At 31.2% G+C, this 13,627-nt stretch overlaps 1 protein-coding gene across 2 annotated transcripts; it reads left to right on the top strand.

Moving 5' to 3' along the window:
• The first annotated feature begins 844 nt into the window (after window positions 1–844).
• LOC148765743 (uncharacterized) lies at window positions 845–2,358 on the top strand. Of its 2 annotated transcripts, XR_016029164.1 has the most exons (5): window positions 1,062–1,179; window positions 1,320–1,540; window positions 1,640–1,742; window positions 1,827–2,136; window positions 2,223–2,358. XR_016029164.1 is itself a non-coding variant. In XM_088811907.1 (4 exons), the coding sequence occupies exons 1-4, from the start codon at window positions 1,027–1,029 to the stop codon at window positions 1,963–1,965; spliced, it is 660 nt and encodes a 219-aa protein (XP_088668033.1). In that variant the 5' UTR covers window positions 845–1,026; the 3' UTR covers window positions 1,966–1,980. The 2 variants fall into 2 exon arrangements, 1 of the variants encoding a protein (XP_088668033.1); XM_088811907.1 differs by lacking the exon at window positions 2,223–2,358 and having other exon boundaries at window positions 845–1,179; window positions 1,276–1,540; window positions 1,827–1,980.
• The last annotated feature ends 11,269 nt before the right edge of the window (window positions 2,359–13,627 follow it).

Below are 13,627 nucleotides of genomic sequence, written 5' to 3'. Positions count from 1 at the left end.
TAATTATAAATTTAATGATATTTTAATTCTAAACTAATTACATTTAAACCATAAACTAATTACGTATCTTTTAATGATATATTAATAAGATTAATTACGTATCTTCTAAACTTATTACCTTTTTTCAAGGAATTCTCCAGATTTTATTATTTTATTATTTTCATTTTATTAATAAGATTACTTCAATCTCTCTCCTCTCCACTTCATCTCCTTCACGATTTTTTTTTTCCTTTAAATTTTTCTCTTCTTCTTTACAAATCCGACCACCACCACCGGATCCGGCCAACCCCAACCAACCCCGCGAAGATCTGCGCAAATCCAGCCACTCATGATTAATCCCACGGCGATTTGTGCTCCACCCACTCCACTTCATCTTCACGGCTCTTCTCATGTTTTTCTCCCCAAAAACACCTATTTATATCATTTTCCCACTTCTCTATCTTTGCAAAAATAAACTCCATTAGTCATCAGGTAAGTTCCACGAAATCTTCCCACTTCCCACTTATTCTCAACTTCCTATGTATTTAACAGTAATTATAGGATTGGAAAGGGTTTAATTTATATGGACGTTTGTTGATTTATATTTCTTCTATCGGTCAGTTTTGTTATTAGAATATGCATCAGAATGTATATAGGAGAACAATCGAGCTATTTTGTTTCGTATTAGAATAATCAATTTTTAACTCCGTTCAATTCCGCAATTTTTTTCCCTTCTGTATTCGATAGTCGCATAACAACAAAGTTTTCCGACTAAAATGTTTTTCTTTTTGTTTTTTCGTTTCAGAAAATGATTGAATTTTTTATCCGTTAGAAATGGAATTGTACTTATTGAAATCTTGATTTTTGATTTCAACAGTGGATTAAAATTGATAAGTGATTTTTATTTAAACAGTGGATTTTTGTATTAATATTTTTTGTGTTCTTTATCACAATTTAATTCCCCTTTTTATATTTTTTTGTGTTCTTTATAATAATTTAATTCTTTTTTGTAATATTTTTTTGTGTTCTTTATCAGAAATAGCAAACATGGTTACCAGCACGTCCTTCATTCGCGAAATTGTTTCAGGCAAAAAGACTGATTGGAAAATATTGGTTCGGGTCATACGTATGTGGTTCGTACCAGATAAGTGGAATCCGAAAGAGAATGCTGGCATCGAAATGGTTTTTATTGACGAGGAGGTGATTGTGCTTTTATATTTTTTATAATGTGTATTTTTTTATAAATTTATCTTTCGAGTATTGAAAACATAATTATCTTTCTGACATTTATCTCAGGGTGTGCGGATTCATGCTAGCATAAAAAAAATGCTCATTCGCAGGTATAAAGAGTTGATAAAAGAAGGCAGCAGCTATATTTTCCAAAATTTCTTTGTGGTTGATTCCAATGGTGGCTTCAGAGCAACAACACATAAGTTTAGACTGAACTTTATGGGATGCACAAAAGTTATCGAAACATCAACCGATAGGATCCCATCAACTCATTTTCAGTTTGCTACGTTTGACACAATCAAACAAAACGTGGATGAGAGCTTACTGTTTGGTATGTAACTACTCATATTATTCTACTAATTTTATATTGATTATATCATTAAATGTTGATGTGTTTTCCTTTGACTTGCATATGTATTTATTGTTGCAGATATAATTGGCCACGTGGTTGACAAAGACCCTATAAAGGAGGTCAATATAAAGGACAAGGACAAGAAAAGCAAGCTTTTGGAGATTGTCGTCCAAGATTTAGAGTATTTAAAATATTACAATTTTAAAATATAGATCGTTGTGTGATGATCTCTTAATGTTATTCATAACAATTTACCAATTTTCAGGAAAAATACCGTTAGATGCACTTTGTGGGAAGCTTTTGCCGAAAGAATGGATGCATATCTTCTCAAAGATGGTCACAATGGACCTATTGTGGTTTTCCTTCAATTTTTTAGGACCAAGACTTATTTAGGTAATTTTTAACCCTGAACCCTAGATCGGCCCTAATTTTTTTTATTTTATTTTGTAAGATTATATTATTGATTATTTCACACTCACATAAAAATTAGGAAAAACGGGTTTATCGAATGCTCTTAATGTGTCAAACTTATTGATCAATCCGGATTTGAAGGAAGTGTTAGACTACAAGGACAAGTAAATATATTTAATTGTTTCAATTACTATTTAATAAACTACACTATGATTATAAACCTTTGTTTGTTCAACCTGTAACCCGGCAGATTGGATGCAAGTGAAGAATCCTATGTCCCATCGATTAGTCAGTTATCGTCTCAAAGTTCTTTTTCTCAAGCCAGTGATCCACTTCAGACAGATAGGATGACTATTGATGAGTGCATTGAGGCTAATCAAGTATGTTTATGCATATTATATAACTTTCTTTACAAACGATGCGTGTTTAATAATTTATTGATTTATATTGCAGGAATGTGTTGTATCTGGACTTGATGGCCCCAAATCTACATATATTTTCTTACTAAAATTATCATTTTACTTAATATTAATTTGATGGAAAAATTATTTAATTGTTTAGATAAACATTTGGTTCTTATTTTATTAATAAAAATAATATTTTCCCACTAAAATTGTCGTTTCACTTAATATTAATTTGATGGGAAAATTATTTATTTTTTTAGAAAAACATTTGGTTCTTACCACTCATTTGATAGTTATAAATTATAATTGCCATTTATTTGATTAATTAATTTTATTGTTATACTATATTTAATATAATCAAGTTTAATAAATCCGTTTAGTATCCAGACATTTTCGCCCCAATTTTACCTATCTTTTCCCACCAAAATTGTCATTTTTACTTAATATTAATTTGATGGAAAAATTATTTAATTGTTTAGAAAAATATTTGGTTCTTATCTTATTAATAAAAGTAAAATTGCTCCTGATAAACTCTTAAGATTTAATGGCATCATTGATTTACAGTAAATTTACTTAGGCCTATTATGGGTGATAAAGAAGAATATTCGTTAAACTTCAACATTAATTGAGATAAGATAAATATACAACCATATTACATAAAAAATATAAAGTTAAATTAATAAATATGGCAAAAAAAATTTATGGATGGGGGGTTATCATGAATATATATAGCAAAATATCAAAATGAATTGAAACTTAATTTTGTCGTTTAAATTGAACTTTACTTTTTATTAATTTTACTTCAATCCCGTGCATCGCACGGGCCAAAAATCTAGTTATTATATAAAACCCAAGTATAAATACCCCTCATTCCAATCTATTTCATTCACTCATACTCTCCACCCGAATTTTACACTTACATAAAAATAAAAAAATAGGTCATGCCCGAAATGGCTGCAAAGAGGAAATGTTGTAGTTTTTTGTAATTTTTTTGTTGTTCATGTATTCATAGTTTTACATGTTCTTTATTTCATTATTTTGATATAATGAATGTGTCTAATGATTATTTACACATATACATGTATTTAGTCTAACATGTTATTTGTTGTTTGTTTATGTTATTTTTGTAGATATTATAGATAACATCGACCTATGTGCTATGTGTGACGACATCGGTTGCGTCAAAGTAGTAGAAAGAATTTCGCGAATCTCATATGAATTATGCGAGAAAAAATACTCATTTTTTTTCATTTCTTAAAAGACCGTCATCGAAGTGATAAATGTAAAAAATAATATGCAATTAACAATTTTCTATTCTTTATATATGTTTGTAATTATTTTTAATATTGTTTCATCAAGCTCATTTAGTATATGGTTATATATGCAATTTGGCTATTTAAAATATTATATATTTCATTTTTTAATTTGTGTAAAGTTGGATCACCTGTTCGTTTTTTTGTGTTGGAAACTTATTATTTTCGTCTTTTTTTTGTTTTGGAAACTTCTTATTAATTCTAATTGTTTGAATTTGTTTAATTTGTTCTAACCGATTCACACAAAGAATAATAAAATATATTGTTTCCGTAAAGTCATTTTATTAACTTATTTAGTATGTGAAAATTAAGTATAATTACCATCAACACAAACTCATTTATCTCATTCTTTATCAACACATTTTGTTATGATCATGCTAAACCAAGGTCCTCACCTTAATTTTTTTTTTCATCTTTATGTTTTAAATTTCATAATGCGATCAGTATTGTGCGATGTGCATGCTCGCTTTGAAGCATTTTATGTATCGTCAAATGTTTATTACGTTATCCGTTTATTATGTATGCGTATGTATAATAATCTAACGAATCATTGTTTTGCTTTCCTTTTAATTTTCATATCCATGGATAACATCATGTGTTTTATATGCGGCGACATCTGTAAGAAAGAAGCATTGTGGCGTTGTGTAGAATGCAAAGATATGATTTAAATATATTATATGGATGGATTTTAAAAACTTTTACTTCTGGTTTTCCATCTTTGATTATACATTCAATAACTGTAAGTTTAGTTTCGATGAAGAAGAAATTGAGTTTAATGAAGGTGATAATGTAATAAAAAAATACTAAAGTAACTCATGTATGTATTTCGTTATTTGTAATAGAGATTCTTATATGATTTGTTGAATATATTTAAATAAATCTTCTTTAGTTTTTATATTTTCATGTTACAATATTAATTTGTACATATCGTAATAATTCTTTTATTTCTATCATTTTTTTAATATTTACGTAAAATATTATTATTTTGCATGTTCATAATAATTTTTTGCTATTAATCCTTTGAATCTTTATGTACATGACATTAGATTCACCCTTATTCATTCAATGTAATTCCAATATGATGATATATTAGCAACATTGTGTCTAGATGTATTTGTGACAATGTTCGATTTCGTATGTTTTGAAATAGGAATAATTATTTGTGGCAAGCATATTAGAATGTAGAAGTACTTCTTTTGCAGAAAAACCTATACTAACTAGAGAAATATATAAATTATATAGCAAAAATTCTACATTGATCAGGGAAGGAAAAAACACATTAAAAATAATGTGCGAAATATATAGGAAAATATACATATGTGAAAATGGATGTTGTCAATCCAGCGAGGACATTACGTGTGTGTATTCTTTGGATCATTAATAAACATTTTAGAGAAATTATCTCTTTCCCTAAAACAAAATGGTTTAATATTCCAATGAAAAGAAATCGAACGTGCAATATTACGAGATTGATTTTTATGAAGTAGGTCTCGATTACGGATTTGTTGAGATTGCAAACTGAAATTTGAGGAAGATCTAAAATCTCATTAAATATAAAAAATATTAAATGTATATTAATATTAATTTTCATTTTATATTACAAAATAAGCATATAAGTAATTAATTAAATCGTGTTTACAGTTCAATTAAAATATGCCATATATGCCAAACTTTGTGTTGGAAAATTGAGGTGTTCACCTCAAATGTGGAAAATATTGAAGTAAAATTCCGTGATCGTTTCAAGGAATAAATTATGGGAAACATAATCTACGCTTCGAGTAGATAATTGTAGTGTGTTTAAATGCTCAAATCCAATATGGGATGAATGAGAAATAAATGCACAAAGTAAGTACTTCAATGAGCTAAAGTGAGCTCAAAGGGCTTGGTGGGAGGTGAAAAGTCACTTGTCCCACATCACGAAAATAGCATTAATGAGAACACTTTAAATAGTGTCAAATGGATAGCTAGAGGTATAATCAAGTGAGGGCTTAAGTACCAAGCCACACGCGCGCCGCCGCCGCCCGCCCGGACCGAGCCCGAGCCGAACAGGTGGCAGTTTAAACACGAATTGGTGTGTTTAACCCCTGCGAAAAGGCACAATGCTTTTTCAGTCCTTTTCATTTTCTAGATTTGTGTCTTTTGGAACACAACTTTCTGAAAACTATAAATAGAGCCCTAGTTTTCCAGCAGTCTCACTCAATCATCCAAGCATTCATAAGCATATTTGTTGCATTATGTCTTTCTTTCGTGTCAATAAAAGTCCAAAACGTATTTTCGTTCGTTGTGTTCCAGCAGTTGTTGTGCTGCTCTGTTGGAACTGTAAGTCGTTGTATCTTGGGAGACAATTGCCGAAACCGAAGCACTGTTACGGGGCAATTTTGTCTTACGGAGAGAGAACAAAGTTCTTGCCTCGACTTTTCCCTGTTTCTCAAATCTTCGTTTAAAAATTCCTATCTCGAAAACATTCTAAATAACACTTTGTACTTTGACCTTACTTATTTTTTATAGGTTTTGTTTTGATAAAGTTCTTTTTATATATTGATCGAAACAATTTTTTTTTTCTTGGGAATTAGAATTTAGTTTTTATATCACATATATTACATTTTATCACACATTTTGAATTTGAATTTTAATTCTAAGAGTATGCATGATTATTATAATCTTAATTTTGAATATAAGTTTGTAAACATTCATATATTAGATTTAATATAGTTGAAATGTACTTAAATGTACATAAAAATACAGTCAATATTTACTATTTTTTATGTTTATCTTACTGTCGACTCCAATGTAATTTATGTTTGGGTTAATATTGGAGACACCCGTCAAACCAAACATAATTAGATGTGAGGCATAACCTCAAATAGAATATTTTAACTAAATCTTTTTTTGAAAATTTAATTTGACCTAGATCCTTTATTTTTTATTTACCTAATAAAAAACCATGTATCTCTATATCTTCTCCTTTTTCTCTCTTTTCCCCACTCTCTTTTTATCCGCCGCCTACTCTGGCTCTCTCTCTTCTTCAACCGCCCAACCCCTTTCTCTCTCTTTTCTCTCTTTTTGTAGTGGTGCTCTCTTTCACATCGAGAGGATATGTTAGATCTGGGATTGACGACGGCGACGGCGGGTTTTGCTTTTGAGAATGACGGGCGGCAGGAGGATGAGGTGGCGAGTGGAGAAGAGAAGACCCGTTTCATTGTTGGATGAATCTGATGTTGGAGAGTCAACTTGTGTGCGGTCGAAATTTATAGCAGAACTACTGCCATGGACATGATGAAACTAAGCTTCGGCGGTTGTTCTTTCAATAAGAGGGTTTTTTTTTTTTTTTTTTAATATATTTACCACTAATTTAGAGATTTTAATATACCATATATTGTTGGATTGCACATAGAAAACCAATAAGTAAGTAAGCTTCTATGATTGTTTTAAGGATAACTGTAATTTTATAATTTATTTTATTCTGATAACTATTTGATGTATAAAACTGTTTGATGTAGGTATGGAATGACTATTTTGGAAATAATTGGGACTACTATCGTTTGCAAAAATCTCACGATTGACGTTGCATTTATGTCGCATGAAGATGCAAATACCTATGAATGGACTTTGAATTGTTTGAGAGAGTTATAAGATGATGTCAAACCTGATGCGATCCTGACGGACGGGGAGTTGGGTCTCTTAAAAGCACTATCAAATATCTTTCCACTTTCGTATCATATACTGTGTTGATTCCATATAAAGAAATGTTGAGGCACATGCGGCATAATTTATGAGAGAAAAGCAAGACCAAGGTCTTATATTTCGACGTGGGAAATGGGCTAAACTGATTAAATCACCGTCGAAGAGTATCACTACAATTACGATGAAATGGTTGGACGGTATGGAGGATACACCAGACTTATACAATATTTGAATATATGTGTTTCATACACAAGGACAGGTTTGTCCGAGCCTACACCCGCAAGATGGATAATCGGATTGATGAGTTTTATTATGACTTAAAGGGGCTAAATTACATGATCAAGGGTAATGTCGTGACCTCAGTGCGTGGCATCGTTCATCCTTATGTGACTCGTTTGGTAGAGCCATCATATGTGAAGATAACACGACAAGGAGAGACCCTTCCGGATGGCAGTACCATCTCAATGCGGCAATAACTAAGTTGTCTTCTGGTTCCAAGGGTCGCCAAACCTTCTCTACAACACCGTCTGAAGCGCAGATGGATAGAACCACTAATGGAAAACCTCAATCAAAGACGAAAATTCATGGAAGTTGTATTCCCACACAAGAATATGTTGCCCCTCAAATACCTGAACATGAAGGAGTCGACTTGTATTGTTTAGTGCCCAAATTATGGCTCGTCTTATTCATTCTTATATTAACGTGATGGCGGATGACAATTGTTGGTACAGATGCATTGCTGAAGCCATGTACATGGATCGAGAAAGACGATCTCATGTAAGAGAGGAGTTGCTTTTTGAGTTGTACAAGCATGCTAATGCGTACACGTTGATTTTTAGCAGTACTGGATACTTTCAAGTGATACACAACTGTAATTGGAGTGCATGTCCTTGTCGACAAGCATATTGGATGGACATGAATGAAATGAGATTGACTATTGCTAGCAAATACAATGCATTGGTGGTACTTTTGGCCCAAGGGAGGAGTATGACCTACCTTCCTCTGTTTGGCAATGACCAATTATCATGTATGATTGTTATGACACTGCAGAACAATCATTTCATGCTTTTTAATTTGGTCGCGAATTGTCCTCTACCACCCCTCCATCTGGCACGGATACATCATGGAGCTAAGTACTTGAGACACTTACTCAAAATGTACAAATAATTAAACTATGGCCCGTAGTTTACTTCTTTTATTGTAATTTGTATTTGTATTTGAATTTTACTGTACTTCGTATTAGTACTTGATTTTAAGTTTGTTGTGGCTCTTGTATTCATTTGTCTGTTAACAACGAAATGATTTAAAAAATAGTGGTTTCGTGTAGTTTTACACGAAACACAGGCTATGTGTCGTGTAAAACTACACAAACACAAGTTTGTGTTACGTGTGAAACTACATGAAATGTGAAGAAAAAAATTTAAAACACACTATTTTGTGTTTCGTACTCTAAACCATAAAACCCTACTATTTTGTGTTTCTTTACGCTAAATTCTTCAATTCATTTTGTGCTAACTAGAGAGCACAAATTCCCATGTTTCGGAAATTGTTTGAGACAGTTGTGAGTTCTTTGTTGGAAAGTTACAAATGAAATAAAGTCGCACTGCATGCCAGTAAATCACATAATGTGAATAGCATTTTAGATTTAAATTTGTACAAAGACTTTAGACATAGTGACTATTTACATTCCCTATTAATGGATAGTATTAGTGTAGACAAATGTAAATAAGGCCCAGACACATGACCCAATTCTATTAATTGAAAAAGGGAAATTAATGAGACCTTACTCATTTGGTATAATAAGAATGAATCTAACACCTTTTTATTTTAGGGATAATTAGTCATACCCCCTTATTTCAAACTTATATAGGTAGGAGTCCAATCTATTAGATTAATATAGCTATAGGCCCTTTGACTAAAAAAATCAATTTAATGAAATAAAATCAATATGCATATGGTCATAAACACCCTTGAACAGTAAATTATTTATTTATGGAAGTCTTTAATTACGTAAATTGTGAGAAAATATCCCATATATCACGTCAAAAGATTTGGAAGGGAGTTATGAACGTGGTTGAAAAAAAAACTCACCCTGGAAGGGAATTTATGAAACGTGGTTGATTCATCTTTGACAACACTCTTATTCTGTTTTACAATAACTCTGATTTAGATTTCGAGATTGAAATTCTAATTCAGTCTTTTGATTCAATTGGCAGACATTAAATTAAATTTTGTGATGTTTTTAGGGTTGATGGTGCAAGACTGAAGGAGAAGATGACCATAGAGAATGCGATTGAGCCCGATTCACATATTTTCTCTTTATTTGCTCATCAGGAGAAGATTTCATTTAGTTTTATTTTTTTGTGCAAACCAAAACAAGTACAAAATGGCTCGCTCGTTCTTCGCCGCTAAATTCATTCTTTCTTTCATCGCCAGAGCAATTCCGTATCTAGAGGCTCAATGACATCGACCAAATCTGATTATCTTGAGACGGAAATTGTGTTTGTTGTTTGCTATTTTTTTACACTTTGTTGTTATATATTTATTTTTTGTTGTTAGTATGGTACTATTTGCACTTTGCTTTTTATTCTTGCAGTTTACGTATGTAATGTGTTTTTTGCTCGAATATATTTTTACACTTTTGATGCTTTTATTTATTATTTTAAGTTGTTTTTTTCATACTTGATTATTACTGTTAATCTCTGTTCTGTAAATATCAAACTTTAAACATCCATTCATAATACAAACATCAAACAACAAAACATCATTTTATAATGCCCATATCGAACAACCAACATCAAGTTTTTTTTTTCATTTTTTTATGTCGATTTGCACATTTTTCAATGTTGGTGGATTTTTGTTTTGCGTTTTGCGTTTTGCTGTTTCTAGCAGATTATATTTTACACTATGATGTTATATATTTTTTTTTGAGTTGTTGGCATGGTATTGTTTGCACTATTGATTTTTATGTTTGCAGTTTGCATATACGATGTGTTTGTTGCTCGAATATATTTGTATATGTCGTTGTTATATATGATGTACTTTTTTGGTATAATATTATCTACACTTTTGATGCCATATATTTGTTTTTGCAGTTGGTATTGTATAATTTGAACTTTGCCTTTTCTTTTTGCAGTTTGCATATAAATTATAATAGCAAAATGCAAACTATAACAGCAGAATGAAGACTAAAGCCCTGTGACAATTTTATTGCAGTAGTGTATAGCATAAAAAAAGTCGACTAAAGCCTGTGACACTTTGCCTGGTTTTTTTAACAATTTACTAAATTTATAAGAAATTATGAATTGGCAAGCATATACCAATACACAAAATAACTGCATGAATTTGGAATATATTAGAAAATAGTTCATATCAAAATCCAACAAAAATATAATGTTACAAATAAAAAACAAAGTTCTGCTAAACATAAGTAAATGTCATCAAAAAAATTCTAATTAAACTCAACGGTATCCTCGTCGTTCAAGAACTGATAATTAAAAGTTTTTTGAGTTCGATAATCCCATTTGCTGCAGTGTTTCTCACTAATGGTTGTTGCATACACAACTGCCTTGCAATATACAAGACAAAAATCCTACAATCAATCAAATCTGGTTTTTGTTGAGGCAATGTCGAAACATAATATGGCTTCGTGCTACCATGCAAATAGATTCGCCCTGATTCATCGTTGCTTTCCTCTTTTTGAAGAGGCGAATGATTCATCTACTTTCCTCTTCCCCTTCGTCAAATCAACTGTTCAACTGAAAAAAAAATTATTGTACAACCATGTGGGTACCTATAATCCATGTACATCAATTGCACATAACAATATGCAAGGTCCATTTGGTAACATCAAATGCAAATTGTAATTTTGAAACAATAAAATGCAATTTAAAAATCAGAAGATGACTAAGAATATACCAAAGTTAAAATGAGATATACAATAACAAAAATTACTTCATATATGCAAAATGCAGAATAAACAGCAAAGTGCAAAATGCACTACGCTAGAAACAACAACTTGTAAACAACAACGAAATCGAATATTATATGTTGCAGTCGACACCAGAAAATAACATGAACAAAAAAAAACAAAACAGCAAATGATAACACAAAATAATGTAACACAAACCAGGAAACTCCAAACAAACAATCAACGAATTTAGGAGGAAAAGGACAAATTCAACAAAGTACTCCCAGGGCCGAAAAGCACAAAATGCGACAAAACAAAAAATCGCAATCGAGATCTGAAAAGATGTAACAAAAACGCAAAACAACCGGCAAAAAAAAATTACTTGGGGTTAAAACCTCTAAATCTGCATCTTTCACTTATGATATAAAAAAAAAAACTCATTGCATTCCGTCAATGAATCGCCATTAAAGACATTTAAAAAACCGCAATAGTATATTACCTGTACGTTTTGATTTTGCACTATTCTCTAGGATGTGTTTTTTTTGTTGGCGATTTGCAGAAGTTATAGAGATTCCATCGTTCTCGAGGGTTACAGAGATTGCATTGAAGAAACAGGGGCAGGGAGAAGTTTTGTTTTTCGAGAGATTAACGAGGGAAGAATGCAATTTGGGGAGGATTTGCAATTGACGTTTTGCAGCACGATTTTTGTTAAAACCGATTTTGGTGGAGAATTTTAGGAATATATAAATTTAAGAATACAATTTTCCTATTTTTGCTAAAGGGCAAATCAGCCATAAAAGTAGTAGGGGGTTATAGCAATATTGGACTTATGACTTGGATTTTAACCAATAAAATCTAATAATGGAGGGTCTATAGAAAATTACCCCTTTATTTTATTAGTGAAACCTCCAGTTGTTTAGTTAAGTACATATTTAATTATAGATGTCATACATAAATTATCCCTATTTAAAATCATAATCCTGGTTACTTTCTAACAAATCCATACATCTTCTCTATCTCCTCAATCAAGTTCTCTCATTTTTCTTTTCTTTCTCTCGGTTGACACCATCTCCGTCCCTTCCACCTTTGCCCCAACGTCGCCATCTCCGCCCCAAGGATGAAATAGGCCCATATATGCGGATCGGAGAATCATATACGGGCATTTTAGACGGGGGTGATTACGCAATACTTTAACCATATAGGAATATATACGCTCAAAACCTTATATACAACTCACATAAAAATACGTTACAAATTAATTTTTGAGAGGCTAGACTTAGGAATATATGTAGAGAGAGATATATAGATAGTAGATACAGACATTAAAATATTCAATTCCTATGCCTTCGGGTTTAAAAGAAAAAAAAAATCACAATAAGGGATGGAGTAATTTGTGTAACAAATTAAAGTCCATGGTTTTTATTTATTTAAGAAATATATTAGTATGTGATTTATAATAATTGACTTTATTAAAAAAATTCCTCCTGTTTGATCCTTTGGAAAATAAATATAGAAATTGTCCAAGTATTTTTTTCTTTATTTAAAACATAACCCATACCTGGAAGATATTATTTCATAAAGAGTACTACATATATAAATATAAACGGGGTTGAGAAAATACACGTAGTACATGGGAAGGAAAATAAACGCTATTTTACATACCCCAATTTAATAGACTAGATTCTTGAATTAGAGTACACTATAAATGAAATTATAAACATTTCAAATCAAACTCTTAAAGGGAAAAAGACTAATGAAATCTTTAACATATCAGGGTGGCATCAAGGCTCGTGGTTCTGATACGATCTCTTGAGTATCATAAATATTTCCTACGAAACGTAAGATCTATTCTTTAATATTTCTCTCTGCATAATAAAACCCTAGTACAAGACGACTATTTAAAGATAATAAAACCCTAGAATCCTAATCTAACTAGGAGACATAATTAACTATACTAATAAAATACTTAATATCTAACCTAACCACTAACTCACGGCCATATATATATTATAAATATACTAATCTAATTAATTAATAATAAACTACTAACTAAACTAATAATTAAATAATATAGTAAATAACATATCGTATCAATCCACCCCTCTTGAAACGAACCTTGTCCTCAAGGTTCTGCCCAATAATCGTCTCTCTTTTCTGTGTTTCCATCTATGCTTGACGCCATCGAATTGCTTTCCGATTGAATCCGAAAAACATGATGAAAAATTGAGCTCTTTTCCAAATATGAGTCCATCTGCCCGAACGAAATTTCTCAATCTCTTACCCGACAAATCAACCGTCGTCTCAATTGTCTTTTCAAATTTTGTTTCCTTCACAATTACTGATG

The sequence above is a fragment of the Erythranthe guttata genome, chromosome 13 (assembly GCF_056151865.1).
Source record: "Erythranthe guttata isolate IM_541 chromosome 13, IM_541, whole genome shotgun sequence".
In the NCBI taxonomy this organism is placed as follows: Eukaryota; Viridiplantae; Streptophyta; class Magnoliopsida; order Lamiales; family Phrymaceae; genus Erythranthe; species Erythranthe guttata.
Note: the sequence above shows the minus strand (reverse complement) of the source record. Positions and strands in the feature narration are given on the sequence as shown.